General features: G+C 41.9%; 2 protein-coding genes across 3 annotated transcripts; both read right to left on the bottom strand.

The window, feature by feature from the left end:
- Nucleotides 1–524: 524 nt before the first annotated feature.
- On the bottom strand, nt 525–8,122 carry LOC111226145 (rho GTPase-activating protein 11A-like). 2 transcript variants are annotated; one of them, XM_022751245.1, is made up of 12 exons: nt 7,445–8,122; nt 6,339–6,406; nt 6,157–6,253; nt 5,807–6,063; nt 5,489–5,652; nt 5,251–5,391; nt 4,915–4,989; nt 4,366–4,539; nt 4,144–4,273; nt 3,788–3,896; nt 2,926–3,040; nt 525–2,773 (listed from the first exon to the last, which is right to left on the bottom strand). In XM_022751245.1, exons 1-12 carry the CDS (start codon nt 7,571–7,573, stop codon nt 1,275–1,277), a joined length of 2,958 nt encoding a protein of 985 aa, XP_022606966.1. In that variant the 5' UTR covers nt 7,574–8,122; the 3' UTR covers nt 525–1,274. The 2 variants fall into 2 exon arrangements, with proteins under 2 accessions (XP_022606966.1, XP_022606967.1); XM_022751246.1 differs by lacking the exon at nt 4,915–4,989.
- Nucleotides 8,123–8,906: 784 nt separating this feature from the next.
- Nucleotides 8,907–12,329, bottom strand: LOC111225976 (actin, alpha cardiac). Its single transcript, XM_022751045.1, has 9 exons — nt 12,239–12,329; nt 11,002–11,152; nt 10,758–10,886; nt 10,455–10,565; nt 10,277–10,361; nt 9,808–9,969; nt 9,524–9,715; nt 9,246–9,427; nt 8,907–9,152 (listed from the first exon to the last, which is right to left on the bottom strand). The coding sequence occupies exons 2-9, from the start codon at nt 11,128–11,130 to the stop codon at nt 9,009–9,011; spliced, it is 1,134 nt and encodes a 377-aa protein (XP_022606766.1). The 5' UTR covers nt 11,131–11,152; nt 12,239–12,329; the 3' UTR covers nt 8,907–9,008.
- Between the last annotated feature and the right edge of the window lie 2,312 nt (nt 12,330–14,641).

Consider the following 14,641-nt stretch of genomic DNA (forward strand, 5'->3'; position numbering starts at 1 on the left):
AGTCAAGCCAAAGCAAACAGACAGTGCGCTACTGTCGGTGCAGTGATGTTAGGGAGCTGCAGTAAAAGGGAAGGTTCAGTCTTTACCACTACTACACATGAAGAGCATGCGAGCCTCCCAATTGGCTGTGGAGAATAAATCTCAAGGGATGATTTTGACCTTCACCCCCATCACTGGAAACTCTTCAGATTCTTTACAGGAAGAAAAAAAAATGCCAAGGCTTCTTTCATGTCAACAGAAGTTTTCAGATGGTTGACATAGTGTATTGATCTTTTTTTACTAGTAGCTGGGAGTTTATTTTCCACTGCTAGTCCAGATGACCACGTTGAAAGAAACGTGTATTTTATGGAGGAATCTCCAGTAATGCAAATTAAATCTTTTCAAACGTACAAAAACCAACTCTGCTCAAAGAAATGCTGCCAAAAAAAACCCCCAAAACATTTAAGTACACATTAAGTACACATCCAGATACAGTCTACTGTCATTTCACATTCAGTTTTGAAACAAATAAACCCTGGGCCCTGTTACAGTAAGACTACTGCGTTTCACTGAACATGTCAGTCTGATCTGGTCTGAGAAGTAATTGTAGGACGCCCCCTTGTGGCTCCAAGAAATGTCAATAATTTCTCCAAAAAGAAGAACTGGAACAAGCAGAAGGTTACATAAGTTGTTTGATTTTATTGGTCTGGAGCAGTTCACATTGCAAAGCATTTTACTGTTTGATGTTTTTGAAATCAATGGACTGCAATAGACAGATGATTTGATCAATACTGCTTGGCTTTTCTTTTTTAAAATCCAACAAAAAAGGTGCACATTTTCTTCTCTCTGCTCATGACAAAAATAGTAAAACAGTATTCTGTAATAAAAGACACAGCTTCAACTTCAGTGAACAGTAAACATCTAACTAAGGATTAGATATAAAAACGCATAAATAAAAGCTTAAGACTTGATCAAAATATTTCCAGTCATACCATCAATCACGTCACATAATTTGGCCTGAACACTATAGTCTAAACACTACTTAACATAATCTTGTAGGCTGATATGTGTCAATATTTAGTTTCTAAACTTGTTTTACTAGAGTAAAACAATAAGGCATTTGGACATCTCCCAATAAGGCCCTAACACAACACAAACAGCACCTACTGTAACTAAAAATAAATTAAAACCCTGAAAATATGGATAAAACAAGTCAGTATGTTTAATGTCATGTACTTTTACCAGACAGAGCTCTGCATAGTAAGAGGAAACAGAAAAGGCAAAAAGAATATGAACTATAAATCTACAGGCTTGGTGGCAGACATCAGTCGTGCTTGGTTGAGAGGGTTCCTGGGTGAACCTCTGTAATGGTTCATGTCTTTCTCTGCGACCTGCTGCACAAGAGGCTTCTGAGCTCCTGATGGATCAGGGACACTAGAGTCCACTTTGGTCTTTGGTTGGACCTTGTTGGTCACGTCGCCTAAAGCACAGGGCTTGGGTTTACGGGCCAAGGTGCTTGGCTTTCTGGGTGGGACTGGAGGTGGTTTCTTTATGGGGCACATGCTGTTGGCCCGTCCCAGTTGCGGCTCTCCCTGGTGAGGCTGAAGCTGCGGGTGAGGGGAGAGGCCGCTCTCCAGACTCACCGCCTTCAACACTTGAGCGCTCGGGCTGTCGGTGAGTTTGGCAGTTCTAGTGGGTCTCCTGCCCTCTTCCAAAAGAGAGTTCATCCTGCGGACAGTCTGACGCACAGGGGTGCGCTGGAACTTGAGAGGTGACATGATTTGTTTGGCCTTGGAGCCTCTGGGAGAATGAAGGGTGAGCTTGTTGAAGTGTTGAATGTGGTCTGCCACCCGGTACTTTTCGGTCTCCTGGCTGCGTGGTGACAGCGGTTGTTGGTTTTGGGCTTTGGTAGCAATTTCTGGGGAAAATTCTTCTTTTACGTTTACCATGCTGACTTCAGTACCAAGTCTAGGAGGTGTAGCAAGATCGTGCCCGAGTTCAAGGCCCACCCTGTATGGAGTGGACTGTAGCCCAGAGGTGACACCCAGTTTAAAGTGAGCAGGACTCTGGATGTCCAGTGCATCAATCAACCTGCTGCAGTTCACCTGCTCTGCCTCACTTTCATTGTCTCCCACCGTGGAGCTATTAAGGCTACTGATAGGAGCTGCACTAAGAGAACTTTTATCAGCCTTTACTGCTGGACAACAGTATGCACCAGATTCAAATATTACACTATCAATATGCAAAGGAGACAAAGCAGCAATTTCAATCTGGCCAAAGGTAATGTTCTGTTCACTAGTCAGAAAGCTCTGCTGAGTTGGGAACCTGGAGGCTTCAGTGTCCACAGACAGAACTTTGACTGTGGGAGTCCCTGGTGGGAGGACTAGGCTGCTATCTGACGGGTTTGTCTTATTCACCTCAGTAAAGGAGCCTTGTACGACACCCTGGAGGTCGCTGCCTGACTCTGTGAAGGCCTTCTTGATTTTCAGCAGGGTGCGACCGGTTTGGCTCCGAGGTTCAATGATGGAGCTCTCGCTCTCGAGGCTCTCGGCGCTGGAGGCACAACACAGCTTCTTGGGAAGCCTGGTCACTGCTGGGGACTTGGGTATGACAATAGCTGGCTCAGACATGTAGTTGTTCTTTAGGCACATGTTCATGGGCGTATCTGTGAAAGACCCTCCGCTGAAAGCCTGGGCTCCTACAGGGGTTTCCCCACTCCATGAGGTCCGGTGAGCACTTGAGTCACATTGGGGTGTCAGCAGGTTGTCCTCAGACTTACTGATGTGCTTGGTGCCTATGAAAGGAATATATAGGATATTAGCAAATATTTGAACTCAAAGACTACATTATACCTTCTTCTTTTTTTATGTACCATATAATGTTACAATGAAATGAAAAATTGTATCAATTAGGAATAATTTGATTGGTGGACAAGTGGATACTTACTCTTGCCTTCAGTTTTTCTAGGGAGAACTGATGGACTGAACTCTGTCTCTTTGGTGAAACGAAAACTGGTGGTGCTCTCTTGAGTGGCAAGTCGCCAGCCAATGGACTCAGATCCCTTTATCACCACCATGGAATGAGAAATGAAAGATGAAAGAAACTTCAAGGAGGATTAAGCTTTAGATTATTATTTTTGTTAAAAAGGACCCTGCAGATGTTACCCAAAATGCAACCATTAATATGTTAATGCCATGACTTTTGTGGTTAGTTCTTCAGAGGATGATAAAAATCACTCAGAAGAAACAAGATATTGGATTTGTTGGTCAACAACTTTTTATTAAGTCAAGAATATACATATAAGTCTAGAGCATTAGAAAGTCATGCACCTTAAACCTTTAACAGTTCACCCAATGAACCCAAAACAGGCAACAATATTGTCTCTGTATATACTTTATAGTATATAGTAACATTCATTCACCTGAGCGCTTAACATATTAAATCACTGAAAATCAGGCACAGGAAATATCCTATGACTTTGTACCATACCAAGTATGAACACAATTTATTTTCGAGTCTTACAAATGTAAAGGTTCTGAAAAAAACAAAACAGATTTGTTTTAAAACCATGCAAACGTTAGTTAAACGTGTTAGCTACTAAAAAGTAAACGTAGAATGTTACACAATAAGAAAGTGCTACTGTGCACCAGTTTACCTCAACATCATACCCCGAGTGCAAACATGTTATTTAATTCTAATACAATTAATTGCAGAAAGTGCGTGAATGCACTTGATTAACACCGTCTTTCACTGTTTATCTGTGAACCAGAGAAGTGGAATGTGAAGTCTATCAGGCAACCACACTTACAGCGTCTTTGCTGCTCTTCCCCAGGCTAAAGCGCAAGCGGAGAGACTTGCGTGGTGCTTCTTTTTTGCCGACTTTGGGAGAAAAGCAGCCAGCTCTTCCAGATTCAACTCTGAAAAGAATATGAATTCAAATATTGTTAAGATGACTCAAGAATACCCAATAGCTTTTATGTTAATATTTTACATACTCCTATCTCTCTTTAAATTCATCTTTTAAACACAAATGCAGGACCAGTGGAAAATACATGGCTGTGTAGCACAATGCATTTTAAGGCATCAATAATGTCAAAATTCCCAGCGAGACAAACAACATAACTGAATTTGGAATGATAATTTGAAGACAAAGAAAGTGTGTACCTGTTGACAGCATGTCTGTTACTAAGTCGTCGACTCTTCCTCCTTGCAGAGGTAGCTGGCTGCCTTCTGGACCTCCCTGCTGAGGACAGGGCATTTTGGGAAGAGTCCAAGACCCCTGAGGCACTGTAAGCTAGAATATATGAAGGGGGAATGCAAAGTTAAGCACAAGCTTTGGAGATAGCAGAATAGTCCATGCCTATTTGATCAAACCTTCATCACTACCTGATCCAGGAGTGGAGACTCCGCTGAACAATGAATTGGGAAGTAAATCTATTCCAAGATTCTTTTTGACAGATCTACGTTTCTTGTTTGAGAATCCAAAAGAGTGACCAGATTCCAAAGGAAGCTTTCGCTTGGATGTCGGCGTTGCAATCACAGGCGTTGCGGAAGAAAAGACTGGCAAAAATCACAAAAGAATTAATGTCTTTGAACGTGTTGGATTTGCTCTTTTATATTTGAAAACATTCCAGAGATGATTCTAAGCCAAAGCACTGGAAGCAATTAGCAGATTCATGCAAATGACAGACAGACAGGCAAAGACGACAAAAGCCAATGAAGACGAGCATGAATTCACATTATTTAAATGACACGTATTCGTTATCTAAGCAGCTGCTAATCAATGTCAATTTATGCATCTTAGAAGCTTTGATAAAGAGTTTGCTTTGTTTGAAGAACATGAAGCTTACTGTTTTAAAGGACAGCGCAGGTGTATAGCAATCATTATGCCACATGACAAGCAACATAGTTATCTCATCTGACCACAGTACATACCAAGACTGTCTGACTGGGTGGCATGTGTGGGTGTTCTATTAGTTTTTATCTTATTCAGAGCACCATTGACCATATCTGAAATGTGAGACAAACCAAATTATTTAAACAATATTGGCTATCTAAAGCTGCTTCAAAATAAGCTTCGACAATACAGGGCTCCAAAAGACAACTGCTGCCTCTATAGGTAAAAGACTGTTTTGAGCTAGGTTGTGGCTTTTAACTGGACGTAAAGTAAAACTGGTCAGCTGAGATGAGAGAGGCAGGACCCTCTCATAGAAGGAAGTTGCATATTTTAACTTTCAGTTGGAAATTAAATCTCTGATGATGTAGTCTTACCTCCGAAGCTGCGCCTGTGTCTCCTTTTCATCCCTGAGTTAAAGTCCAGCTCCTCAAGTTCATCGTGAGTAGGGGACAGAACCCCTGCCTCACATCCCATCATGGCTGGAACCTTCGCTAGAAGGAACTGTGGTAACACACCTGTCACAAAAAAAAAAAACCCCATACATTTTAGTTCTTTAAAGCAACAGTGTAGACCGACACAGAGAAAGTGGAGGTGATATGCTTCAAGTCGTACCAAAGTTGTGGGCATTCTCTATGAAGCAGTGTACTACAGCGGCCTGAAGCTTGAGGCGCTTCTCAGTGTTGGCATTCATCTTCTCTGTGCCATCTCCAGAGTGAAGGAGGTTGGGAGCCAATATTAAAGACAAGTTACTGCTATCCATCTTATTCTCTGCACTCCTGTGATTTAGCAAGGAAAAAAGAGAAAATGCAGTTATCTAAATATGAAAACAAAACGTGTATATAAACCGATAATTAATCTAAAATGGTATAATCCAAAAAAAAAATATGTTCAATGTAACTAAAGTGATTAAACTAAAGGTATTTATGGTACCTCTTAGACACATTATGGAGGAAGTCGAAAAAGTGACGCAGAACACAAAGGTTTCTATCAGGCAGCACACAGGACAGCAGCATGGTGGCAGAAATCCTCTCCTCCTCAGTGGGGAGCTGCTGGGCCTTGAGGAAGGCCTCCTGCAGCTCTGTGGGTAGCACAGGCTCCGGCAGCTCCCTGAAGAACTGCTTCACCAGACCGGCTACATCACAAGGAAGTGCAGTGGACAGGCACTCCTCACCGGCATCCAGTTTCGCCTGGACAGACAGAACACATCTCTGTTGTATTAAGACGGTTCCCAGGGTCATGGTCCCTCAATTAGAACAAGGTCAGCTTCAGCCATCACTCACCCTGAGTGCTTTCAGGCGAATGACAGAGCCTGATTTTCTGAACAGGCCCTCTGTGTCGACATGTGCCAGCAGCTTCATACATGCGTCAACCAGAAAGCTAGGAATGCAGAGAAATGTCAGTATAAATTGTAGAAAATGGGAACAAAGAAATCAACTATATGTAAATAGGTATGGCCACTTGCCTTGGCACGCTCCCACATTCCATATTATAGTATGGTAAGCTCTCCAGGGATACCCCGAAAACCTTTGTCTAGGGGGAATAATCAAACAATAAAATATAAGACATAAATTATGCTCAATAAATGGTCTGTATGAGAAAAATCTCAGTTAGCTATTGATTAATAACAGCAGCAATCAGCAGCATCACACATATTATATATTCATCTTTGTCAAAATCTTGGAAGTACCGTTTGTTTTTTTCCCCCAAACCACTTTGATTAAAATACTTAAAGACATGACAGGGATTTCTCTGCTCAAGTTTCTACTATTTCTGATCACTCCGTGCAATGGCTGGCTGCCAAACATTAATATGTTTAAGAGAACAGCGATAAAAGCTGCATCAGCCACTTTATGTTGCCTTTTGACCTCAATGATCTGAATACGCCCAGTGTTTTTCAGTGTAGCAGAATTACTTCATTTAGGTTCTTGATTTCTTCACACAAATCGAGGTCAAGTTTGAGGCTGTTTTTTTTTTCCCCCACAGAAGTTGAAGTTGCAGAAACTGAATGCTCATTTGAAAGGTCTCTAAGCCTCTTGCAACAAACCTTGTGACTCCTGTGGGTCAATTACAAATACAGGACATAAGAAGGAACAGGGCATTCAGTGGTAATTTTCAAATGAACTGCCTGTAAATTCAGTATAAAATAACCTGTAGAGGTTTAACTGTGCTGTCTAAACCACATGATTATGTTTCCTAAATGTTCAGAAAGATCACAACAATGTGCCATAAAGATTTAGGGGAAAACATTGCCTTTTTTGTGGTTTGTTGGAATTGGCTTTCTATTGCTGGTAAAGAAATTTATGGTGTGAATAATCCCGGGAACAGCCAAACAAAGCGTCTGCAGTGACTGACATGGGTGACAACAGCATGTGAACAAATGGGTCTCATCAGTGAGGTCCTGCTTTCAGTAATATGCTAATTTGATTCAACAGACTATACAATAGTATGTGCAAGGCTGATACACTTGTTGATTTGAGCAATAACAGATGATCAAATCCAAAGTTTCACTGTAAATGAAACGCAAGAAAATCGTACTATACATTGATAATTAGTTCTCTTCAAACTTACCGAGTTGCTGGCTGTCGACTTACAACTGGCTGCTTTGTTTTTGTTCCAGTTCTTTGTCTTTATCCCGTACGCTGAGCGGAGGTGCTGCACAGCCACTAAACGCATGACATTTCTCTCCATGACTTTCATTTTACACCTCTATCTTGTACTTTCAAATTAACTTTGCAACAATCCGTTCACTCTCTTCTGTCAGGACCTTAGTAAACTGGCATTCGCAGTTCAGCTCCGTCCTGACCCGAGCCTCTCTTAACTTATTTTCTTTCTTCAGACTGCTGACGCTAACTCATCCTCTCGTGGATTGTAACTACTCACAAGACGCTTGATCTACACAACAGTTTGCCAACTGTAACCTCAATAGTAAGTACTAAAAAGTTACTAAGTCTCAAGGAGATGCTAAAGACTTGACCAACGTTACATTATGGAGCGCCTATTTAGTTGGTCACTTCATGCTTCGGTTGCAATGCAGTTAGCTAGCTAACGTTAGCCAGCTAGGTTAGCAAGTCACATATGCTCATTAACGAGCCTCAATAGAAAAAAACAAAACAGCGTGTCGGTGTCACACAACTTAAAATAGTTGTTTACCTCTCCCCAAACGATAAAATACACTGATTACACTAAATTGAATCCTTTAGCTAGCTAACTGCATTGCGCTGCGGTTCACTCTTCAAGTCGGTTGCGAGTCTGTTTCCGCACAGCATTCAAACAGCGGCGCTCCCTACGCTCTACGCTCTGATTGGCTGGAACCGAATAACATTCTCTAGGGCGTGTGTTTTAAAACCCAGTGCAGCCTCTCTGGGCGGGGTTGGTTTCGTTTGAGCCAGATGAATACTAAAGTGGACACTTCTTGTCAGCCGGTGCACTCTGTAATTCAATTTAGTCGCACCTTTAAAATGCAAACTGCACACATACATAATTGTGCAACTGTACTGCACGTATCATGACCATGTTATATGCATTGAAACAGCCATACGCCCAGGTTTGATTAGCTTAATTATTTCCCCTCACGCTCTTTTTGTGCACTTAAGGCACATGAGGTTTATCTCTGTGTACACTTTCTCATATTAAATAATAAAACGATATGATTACTTAAACTGAAAAAAAAAAACAGAATAAGAGGACTGCAATGGACTGAAAAATGTAAGATGTCCAAGCCAATCCTCACAGATATTAATACCACCAAATCAGTTATAGTAATGTACTGCAACACCAAATACTGTGAAGCAACTGTGTATTGTGCAAGAAATTCAACCAAAAACACTCTGATGAGTGGCTTCACAAAGTTCCTCTGTTCTGGCTTTAAGAAAGTCATGCTGTCTAACTTAATTTGCAAAATGAACTAAATATAAGTTTTATATTTAATTTAGTAAACCGCCTTCTTGGTACATGCTTCTGAAGTATCACTCATTTATTTTCAGCTACACCTTGAATACCCCACCTTGTCACAAACACAGTACAGGAGATATACTCTCATAAGGGCTTATCTTTATTACAATAGAACATACACATATATATACAGGAGACAACAACGTACAAATGCATGGACAAAAGGAGGTTGATTGTGTGTTTAGAAGCATTTCCTGTGGACAATGGAGGGGCCGGCCTCATCATACTCCTGCTTGCTGATCCACATCTGCTGGAAGGTGGACAGGGAAGCCAGGATGGAGCCACCGATCCAGACAGAGTACTTCCTCTCTGGTGGAGCGATGATCTAGACATGGAATAAACATAATTTAAATTTTACTTAGTGTTGATTCACTTAGTCAATTAACCTAATGACTAACAATATATGTAGTTTTCTCACCTTGATCTTCATGGTGCTTGGGGCGAGGGCTGTAATCTCCTTCTGCATACGGTCAGCAATACCAGGGTACATGGTGGTACCACCAGACAGCACATTGTTGGCATACAGGTCCTTACGGATGTCAATGTCACACTTCATGATGCTGTTGTAGGCGGTCTCATGGATACCAGCAGACTCCATACCTGGCAGAGGACAAGCAAAACAGATGAGCTTTGTCACAGACACAATATACAGCATTTCTTAGAACCATCAAAAAACAAATGTAACCAATGACTCACCAATGAAAGAAGGCTGGAAGAGGGTCTCTGGGCAACGGAAACGCTCGTTACCAATGGTGATGACCTGACCGTCGGGCAGCTCATAGCTCTTTTCCAAGGAGGAAGAGGAGGCAGCGGTGGCCATCTCATTCTCAAAGTCAAGAGCCACGTAGCACAGCTTCTCCTTGATGTCACGCACAATCTCACGCTCAGCTAAGGAGTAGAAAGTTCACGTATTGAGAAACAACACTCGCACACTTCTCGTATACACATTAAACTAAATAACCATGATGGCATAGACCTACCAGTTGTGACAAAGGAGTAGCCACGCTCAGTCAGGATCTTCATCAGGTAGTCGGTCAGGTCTCGACCGGCCAGATCCAGACGCATGATGGCGTGTGGCAGAGCATAACCCTCATAGATGGGGACATTGTGGGTCACACCATCACCAGAGTCCAGCACAATACCTTTAGCAAGCAGACAGGGAACATGGTTAGTTATCTATGCATGCCTGCAAAGGTGAAGATTGACAGCTACATACAACTCTTCCCTCTTCAACTATGTCTCACATCATAAACTATAAAATGCTGCTGACATCACTGGGCATACAACCTGCTGGAGAGGGATTACCACCTCCCCTTCACAATGAGACAGGAATCTATCCAAACACATTCAGAGTGGCAATGCTGAACAGTTCCTCCCTTACAAGAGATACAATTTCCTCTCATTTTAGACTTAATTGGGTACATGTGAAAAAAGCTGCAGTGTACTGACCGGTGGTACGACCAGAGGCATACAGGGACAGCACAGCCTGGATGGCCACATACATGGCAGGAACGTTGAAGGTCTCAAACATGATCTGCAAGAAAAAGCAAGTAGAATGTCAAAAGTTTGTCTTAAATCAAGAACTTATATGTGAAAACAGAGCAGAGAGTAGTGACTTTTAATGTACCTGGGTCATCTTCTCCCTGTTGGCTTTGGGGTTCAGGGGGGCCTCAGTGAGCAGGGTGGGGTGCTCCTCTGGGGCCACACGCAGCTCATTGTAAAAGGTGTGGTGCCAGATCTGGCAAAAAGAACAGCTGATGTCAGGGACTGAAACAACTCTCGACTGACTGAGTAACCAACAAGCAGGTCTTTAAATAAAGCATCAAATCTAAAAATAAAACAGCCTTTATGATTATGGCTGCGAATTCTCAAGAATGTGACAGCTTAGCTGCCGTGAATGTTGTAAATGAATCTCACTGTCAACACACACCTTCTCCATATCATCCCAGTTGGTGATGATGCCATGCTCGATGGGGTACTTCAGAGTCAGGATACCCCTCTTGCTCTGGGCCTCATCACCCACATAGCTGTCCTTCTGACCCATACCCACCATCACACCCTGAAGGAGGAAGCATGAGAGCAGCATAAGATATAGGAAGCTACTTTTCCTTTTTGTTACTCATCACACAAAATAGGATTTTGAGGGCTGTGACGGGGGACAGATTTAAGCGTACCTGGTGGCGGGGCCTTCCAACAATGGAAGGGAAGACAGCACGGGGAGCGTCATCACCGGCAAATCCAGCCTTGACCAAGCCAGAGCCGTTGTCGCACACAAGAGCGGTAGTCTCGTCGTCGTCACACATGATTAGGCTTTACTGGGATGGTCTAAAATTTGAGGGGGTGGAGGCGGGAGGTGGGGTGAAAACACAAGGAGAGAAGGTTTAGGCTGGGTGTTAAGAACAGCTGCCTAAACTGCCCAACATAGAATACATAGCACAAAGGCCTGTTATAATTGAACAGTCACAGACACTTTATCACTGGAGACTGGAGTGGCTAATGATGTGACGACGTGACTAGACCTGCTATATCTGGAAGAGTTAGTGACATTATCAGTCAGTCACTCATATGATTGTTATATGTATTAGCTGTAATCCACAGGCTGCCAGCAGTATTTCCTAACTGTTCTTACAGTATTATCACTTGCAAACACTAACACAACCCACCTCAAGGGGTGCTATCTATACAGAGCTAATTAGACATGGCTTTGGATGCTATTTTGGTCCCAACCTTGTTGTACATTTCCTGATACCATATCTCCACAGCCATGATTGTTCCTGGGCCTTTTCAGAGCTGCTGAGGTAGCACCAAAAAGGGTCATAACAGAGAGACCTGTGATCTATTTTAAGCTCAGCACCCCCACTGTGCTTAACGGGGTGAAACAACTGACACATGCATCTTCTGCTATTTCAGGTCTGAGAGAGGTTGTCAAAAAGCCAGGGCAGCAGCCATCCGTCTGCACACTGTGACAACTTTTGGTTTACTATGTGGCCAGTGTGCCCCAGCAACTTCATTCATTGGAGCTTAAGTGAATTTGGCAAACTTCTTCCCAGCTTTTGAGCACTGTTCTGATTCATCTGAGATATATGTAGACGTGTCCATGCTTTCCCACGGACTCTTAACACAGCATGGAGTATATCTATCACAGTAAATCACATCACCTAATAATTTCAGTGTTAATTTTAGCATACTCATGGCAATCAAACCACCAGAACTAGTAACTCCAGTTTTAACTATTGCCCACTCCACAAGTTCAGTTAGAAATCACAACCTGAGAAAACCATTAGTCTGCTGAAGTTACGTCATCCATTCATTCATCCCAGTATCGTCAGCTCAGTCTCACAGACTTCAGGAAACTGATCCACATAAATGACACAGATGAACACAGTGAAGCAAGTTGTGAAATGTACTCACCAAGGTGCACTGCTAGACGGATGCTTCCACTGGGACAAAGCCTGAGGGTGAGAAGAGTCCCTTAAATAAGACCCAGACTGGTTATAGGGACCTGGGGCGGGGCCAGGGGTTCACACAAGTCCAAATAAGAGCTGCCAGCACAAATCAACAAGCCAAAGGAATGTGTGTTTTACATACATGGATGAGACTTCTCTACAATGAAGTCACTTGGCTGACATAGTTTTAATGAAATATTGACAAAAAAGTTGACAAGATAATGTGATGGAATATTGTTGATAGCTCTCAACAAAAAAGGAAGTGTGTGTGTGTGTGTGTGTGTGTGTGGGGGGGGTCTTATACAGGAATCTGTCTTCATTCTGATTATCTGTTGTATTATTTAACCTTATAAAGCAACATTAACATAAATACCATTTCTGATAGGAAAATAAAGAGTACTCTGAATTTTAAAGTACTTTACTAAATATGTAACTTCTTGCATTTATAACAATGGATGTTTGCAGTGTTGCAGTCTAATTTCTTCATAGCCCTTAAATGATATGTCAGAATCAAGCAACAGTGTCAATATAAGTGTTTTAAAATACTGACATTTCTGTTCTTCTGATGCCTAAAGGGCCACATTTGTGATACCTTTTACTACACTCATAAGCACCTAGAAGGACCTCCATGATGACCCAGTCAGGGCAGCATCACTGGTGTCTTGTTAAGGAGATGAAAACACAGTATATGTCTGTGAACCACACGGCTGGTATGTGAGCTGAGGCTCCTCAATGTGTGTAACAGCTGATGGCAACGCCAGCCGGGATCTGTGTCTGATCTGGCTGTCTGAGTGGCTATGTTGGTGTCAGTGCTACATGCTGATTGGCCCAGCTGTCTCCTTGTAGGGTTATGGTGAGCAGGAGAGTCATTAATGTGCAGCCACTGAGGTTCACGAGCTGTGAGTTTGCAAAGCGGAACTCCATATTTGTGCCACCCACTTAACTGTACATTTTCCTTGACACTGTACCATATGAGGTAATACTCTCATCTATGCAGGAATGATACAAACATTTGACAAATTATTTGTTAATACAACATCATTCCCAAAGAAAAATATCATATATGGTCAGATCTCCAGGGGAATATGGAACATGTACTTGCAAAGATAAAATAAATGTACTGATCCAGGCCTTTAGGGTTAGAATTATGAAGAATGACTCAGATGTAGAAGAGTAGTGCAGAATATGTGAGGTTATATCATAGCTGAAGGTATGTGAGAGCATTCTTCTATGCCACACTGCCCCACCAGATACCAGCACCTCCTATTTATAGCTATATTTCCTCTCTATCTCCACAGATAGAAGCTGGATGCAGCTTAAGTATCTCATAGTTATTTGCTTGACAAAGAAGACTTTAATAGATTGGATTAATGATCTTTTGATACATGAAAAAAGAGGTCTGATTCATGATCAGGCTTTTCTACCAAGCAACAGTGAGTTCTCTCTGAAGCTTTGTAGATAAAGATGCCATTGAAAAGTGTTTCTGGAGGAGTTTTGTCAGGTCTAACAAAATAACCCAGCTCTCATCAGGATTATCTGGATTTAGGCATGGAGAGTATAAATTTAATAACAGAAAGTCTGATTACAAACTGGAGGTGTGGGTTTGAAAAATCACATCTACTACATTTACTACATAAGGAGATATATTAGCCCCTTCTGTAAATACTGTATCACTGAGACATTTGTCACAGTAAAAGCAAAGCAGAAATGACATGAGTGATAAACCTGCTTGGTCTAAATACTCTCATTTGGCTCCTAAATAAAGGGCCAAGTGAGCGTCCTGATGAGATGTGTATGGAGGCTCAGTAACACTGTTCTCCCTCAGGCACTGCTCCATTGTGTCAATATAACCTGTTCAGCTCAATGGAGCCCTTGTGGGATGTTGTATACTGCAAGGTTTGCGATCCACTTTAATACCCTGAAGACAACAAATGATATAACTTGTAATTGTATTTTTAAGTCTTTTTTTTTTTATGAGAACATTTTCATGTAGCTTTTATAAGTAAGATGGCACCGCCTGTTCGTGATACATCCTGCACAAAGTGCGCTACAACAATTCCTGTTAGGCATTTTAAACCTTACAGTAAACACCTGTGTCACCTTTGATTGGTCATTCATGCATGTATTCACTCTACAATTGTAATGCTAACATTCATCAGTCTTGACCTTTGACCCTCTCACTGATGCAGGAGCCAGTCAGTTTTTTTTCTTCTTATACAATCCTACAGATCTCATCTTTAGGAATATATATAATATATTACTTAAATAGAGAACTAAAGTACAATTTGTTATTACTTGTATTTTACTTGCACATTTCCATTTGATGCCATTTTATATTTTTAATTCGGTTCAGATGGAAATGATGTAC

This window comes from Seriola dumerili, unplaced genomic scaffold, assembly GCF_002260705.1.
Source record: "Seriola dumerili isolate Sdu_G_001 unplaced genomic scaffold, Sdu_1.0 BDQW01000149.1, whole genome shotgun sequence".
In the NCBI taxonomy this organism is placed as follows: Eukaryota; Metazoa; Chordata; class Actinopteri; order Carangiformes; family Carangidae; genus Seriola; species Seriola dumerili.

Bases quoted from the DNA above. Each gene is read 5' to 3' on its own strand.
- LOC111226145 (XM_022751245.1), bottom strand. From the start codon at position 7,573: ATGAAAGTCATGGAGAGAAATGTCATGCGTTTAGTGGCTGTGCAGCAC. The intron at 6,064-6,156 runs GTGAGTGATGGC...CTGTCTGTCCAG, and splicing joins TTCGCCTGAAAGCACTCAGG to GCGAAACTGGATGCCGGTGA. The intron at 4,274-4,365 runs GTAGTGATGAAG...CATATATTCTAG, and splicing joins AGTCTCCACTCCTGGATCAG to CTTACAGTGCCTCAGGGGTC.
- LOC111225976 (XM_022751045.1), bottom strand. From the start codon at position 11,130: ATGTGTGACGACGACGAGACTACCGCTCTTGTGTGCGACAACGGCTCT. The intron at 10,362-10,454 runs GTACATTAAAAG...TTTTTCTTGCAG, and splicing joins ACAGGGAGAAGATGACCCAG to ATCATGTTTGAGACCTTCAA. The intron at 9,716-9,807 runs GTAGGTCTATGC...TCTACTCCTTAG, and splicing joins CTACTCCTTTGTCACAACTG to CTGAGCGTGAGATTGTGCGT.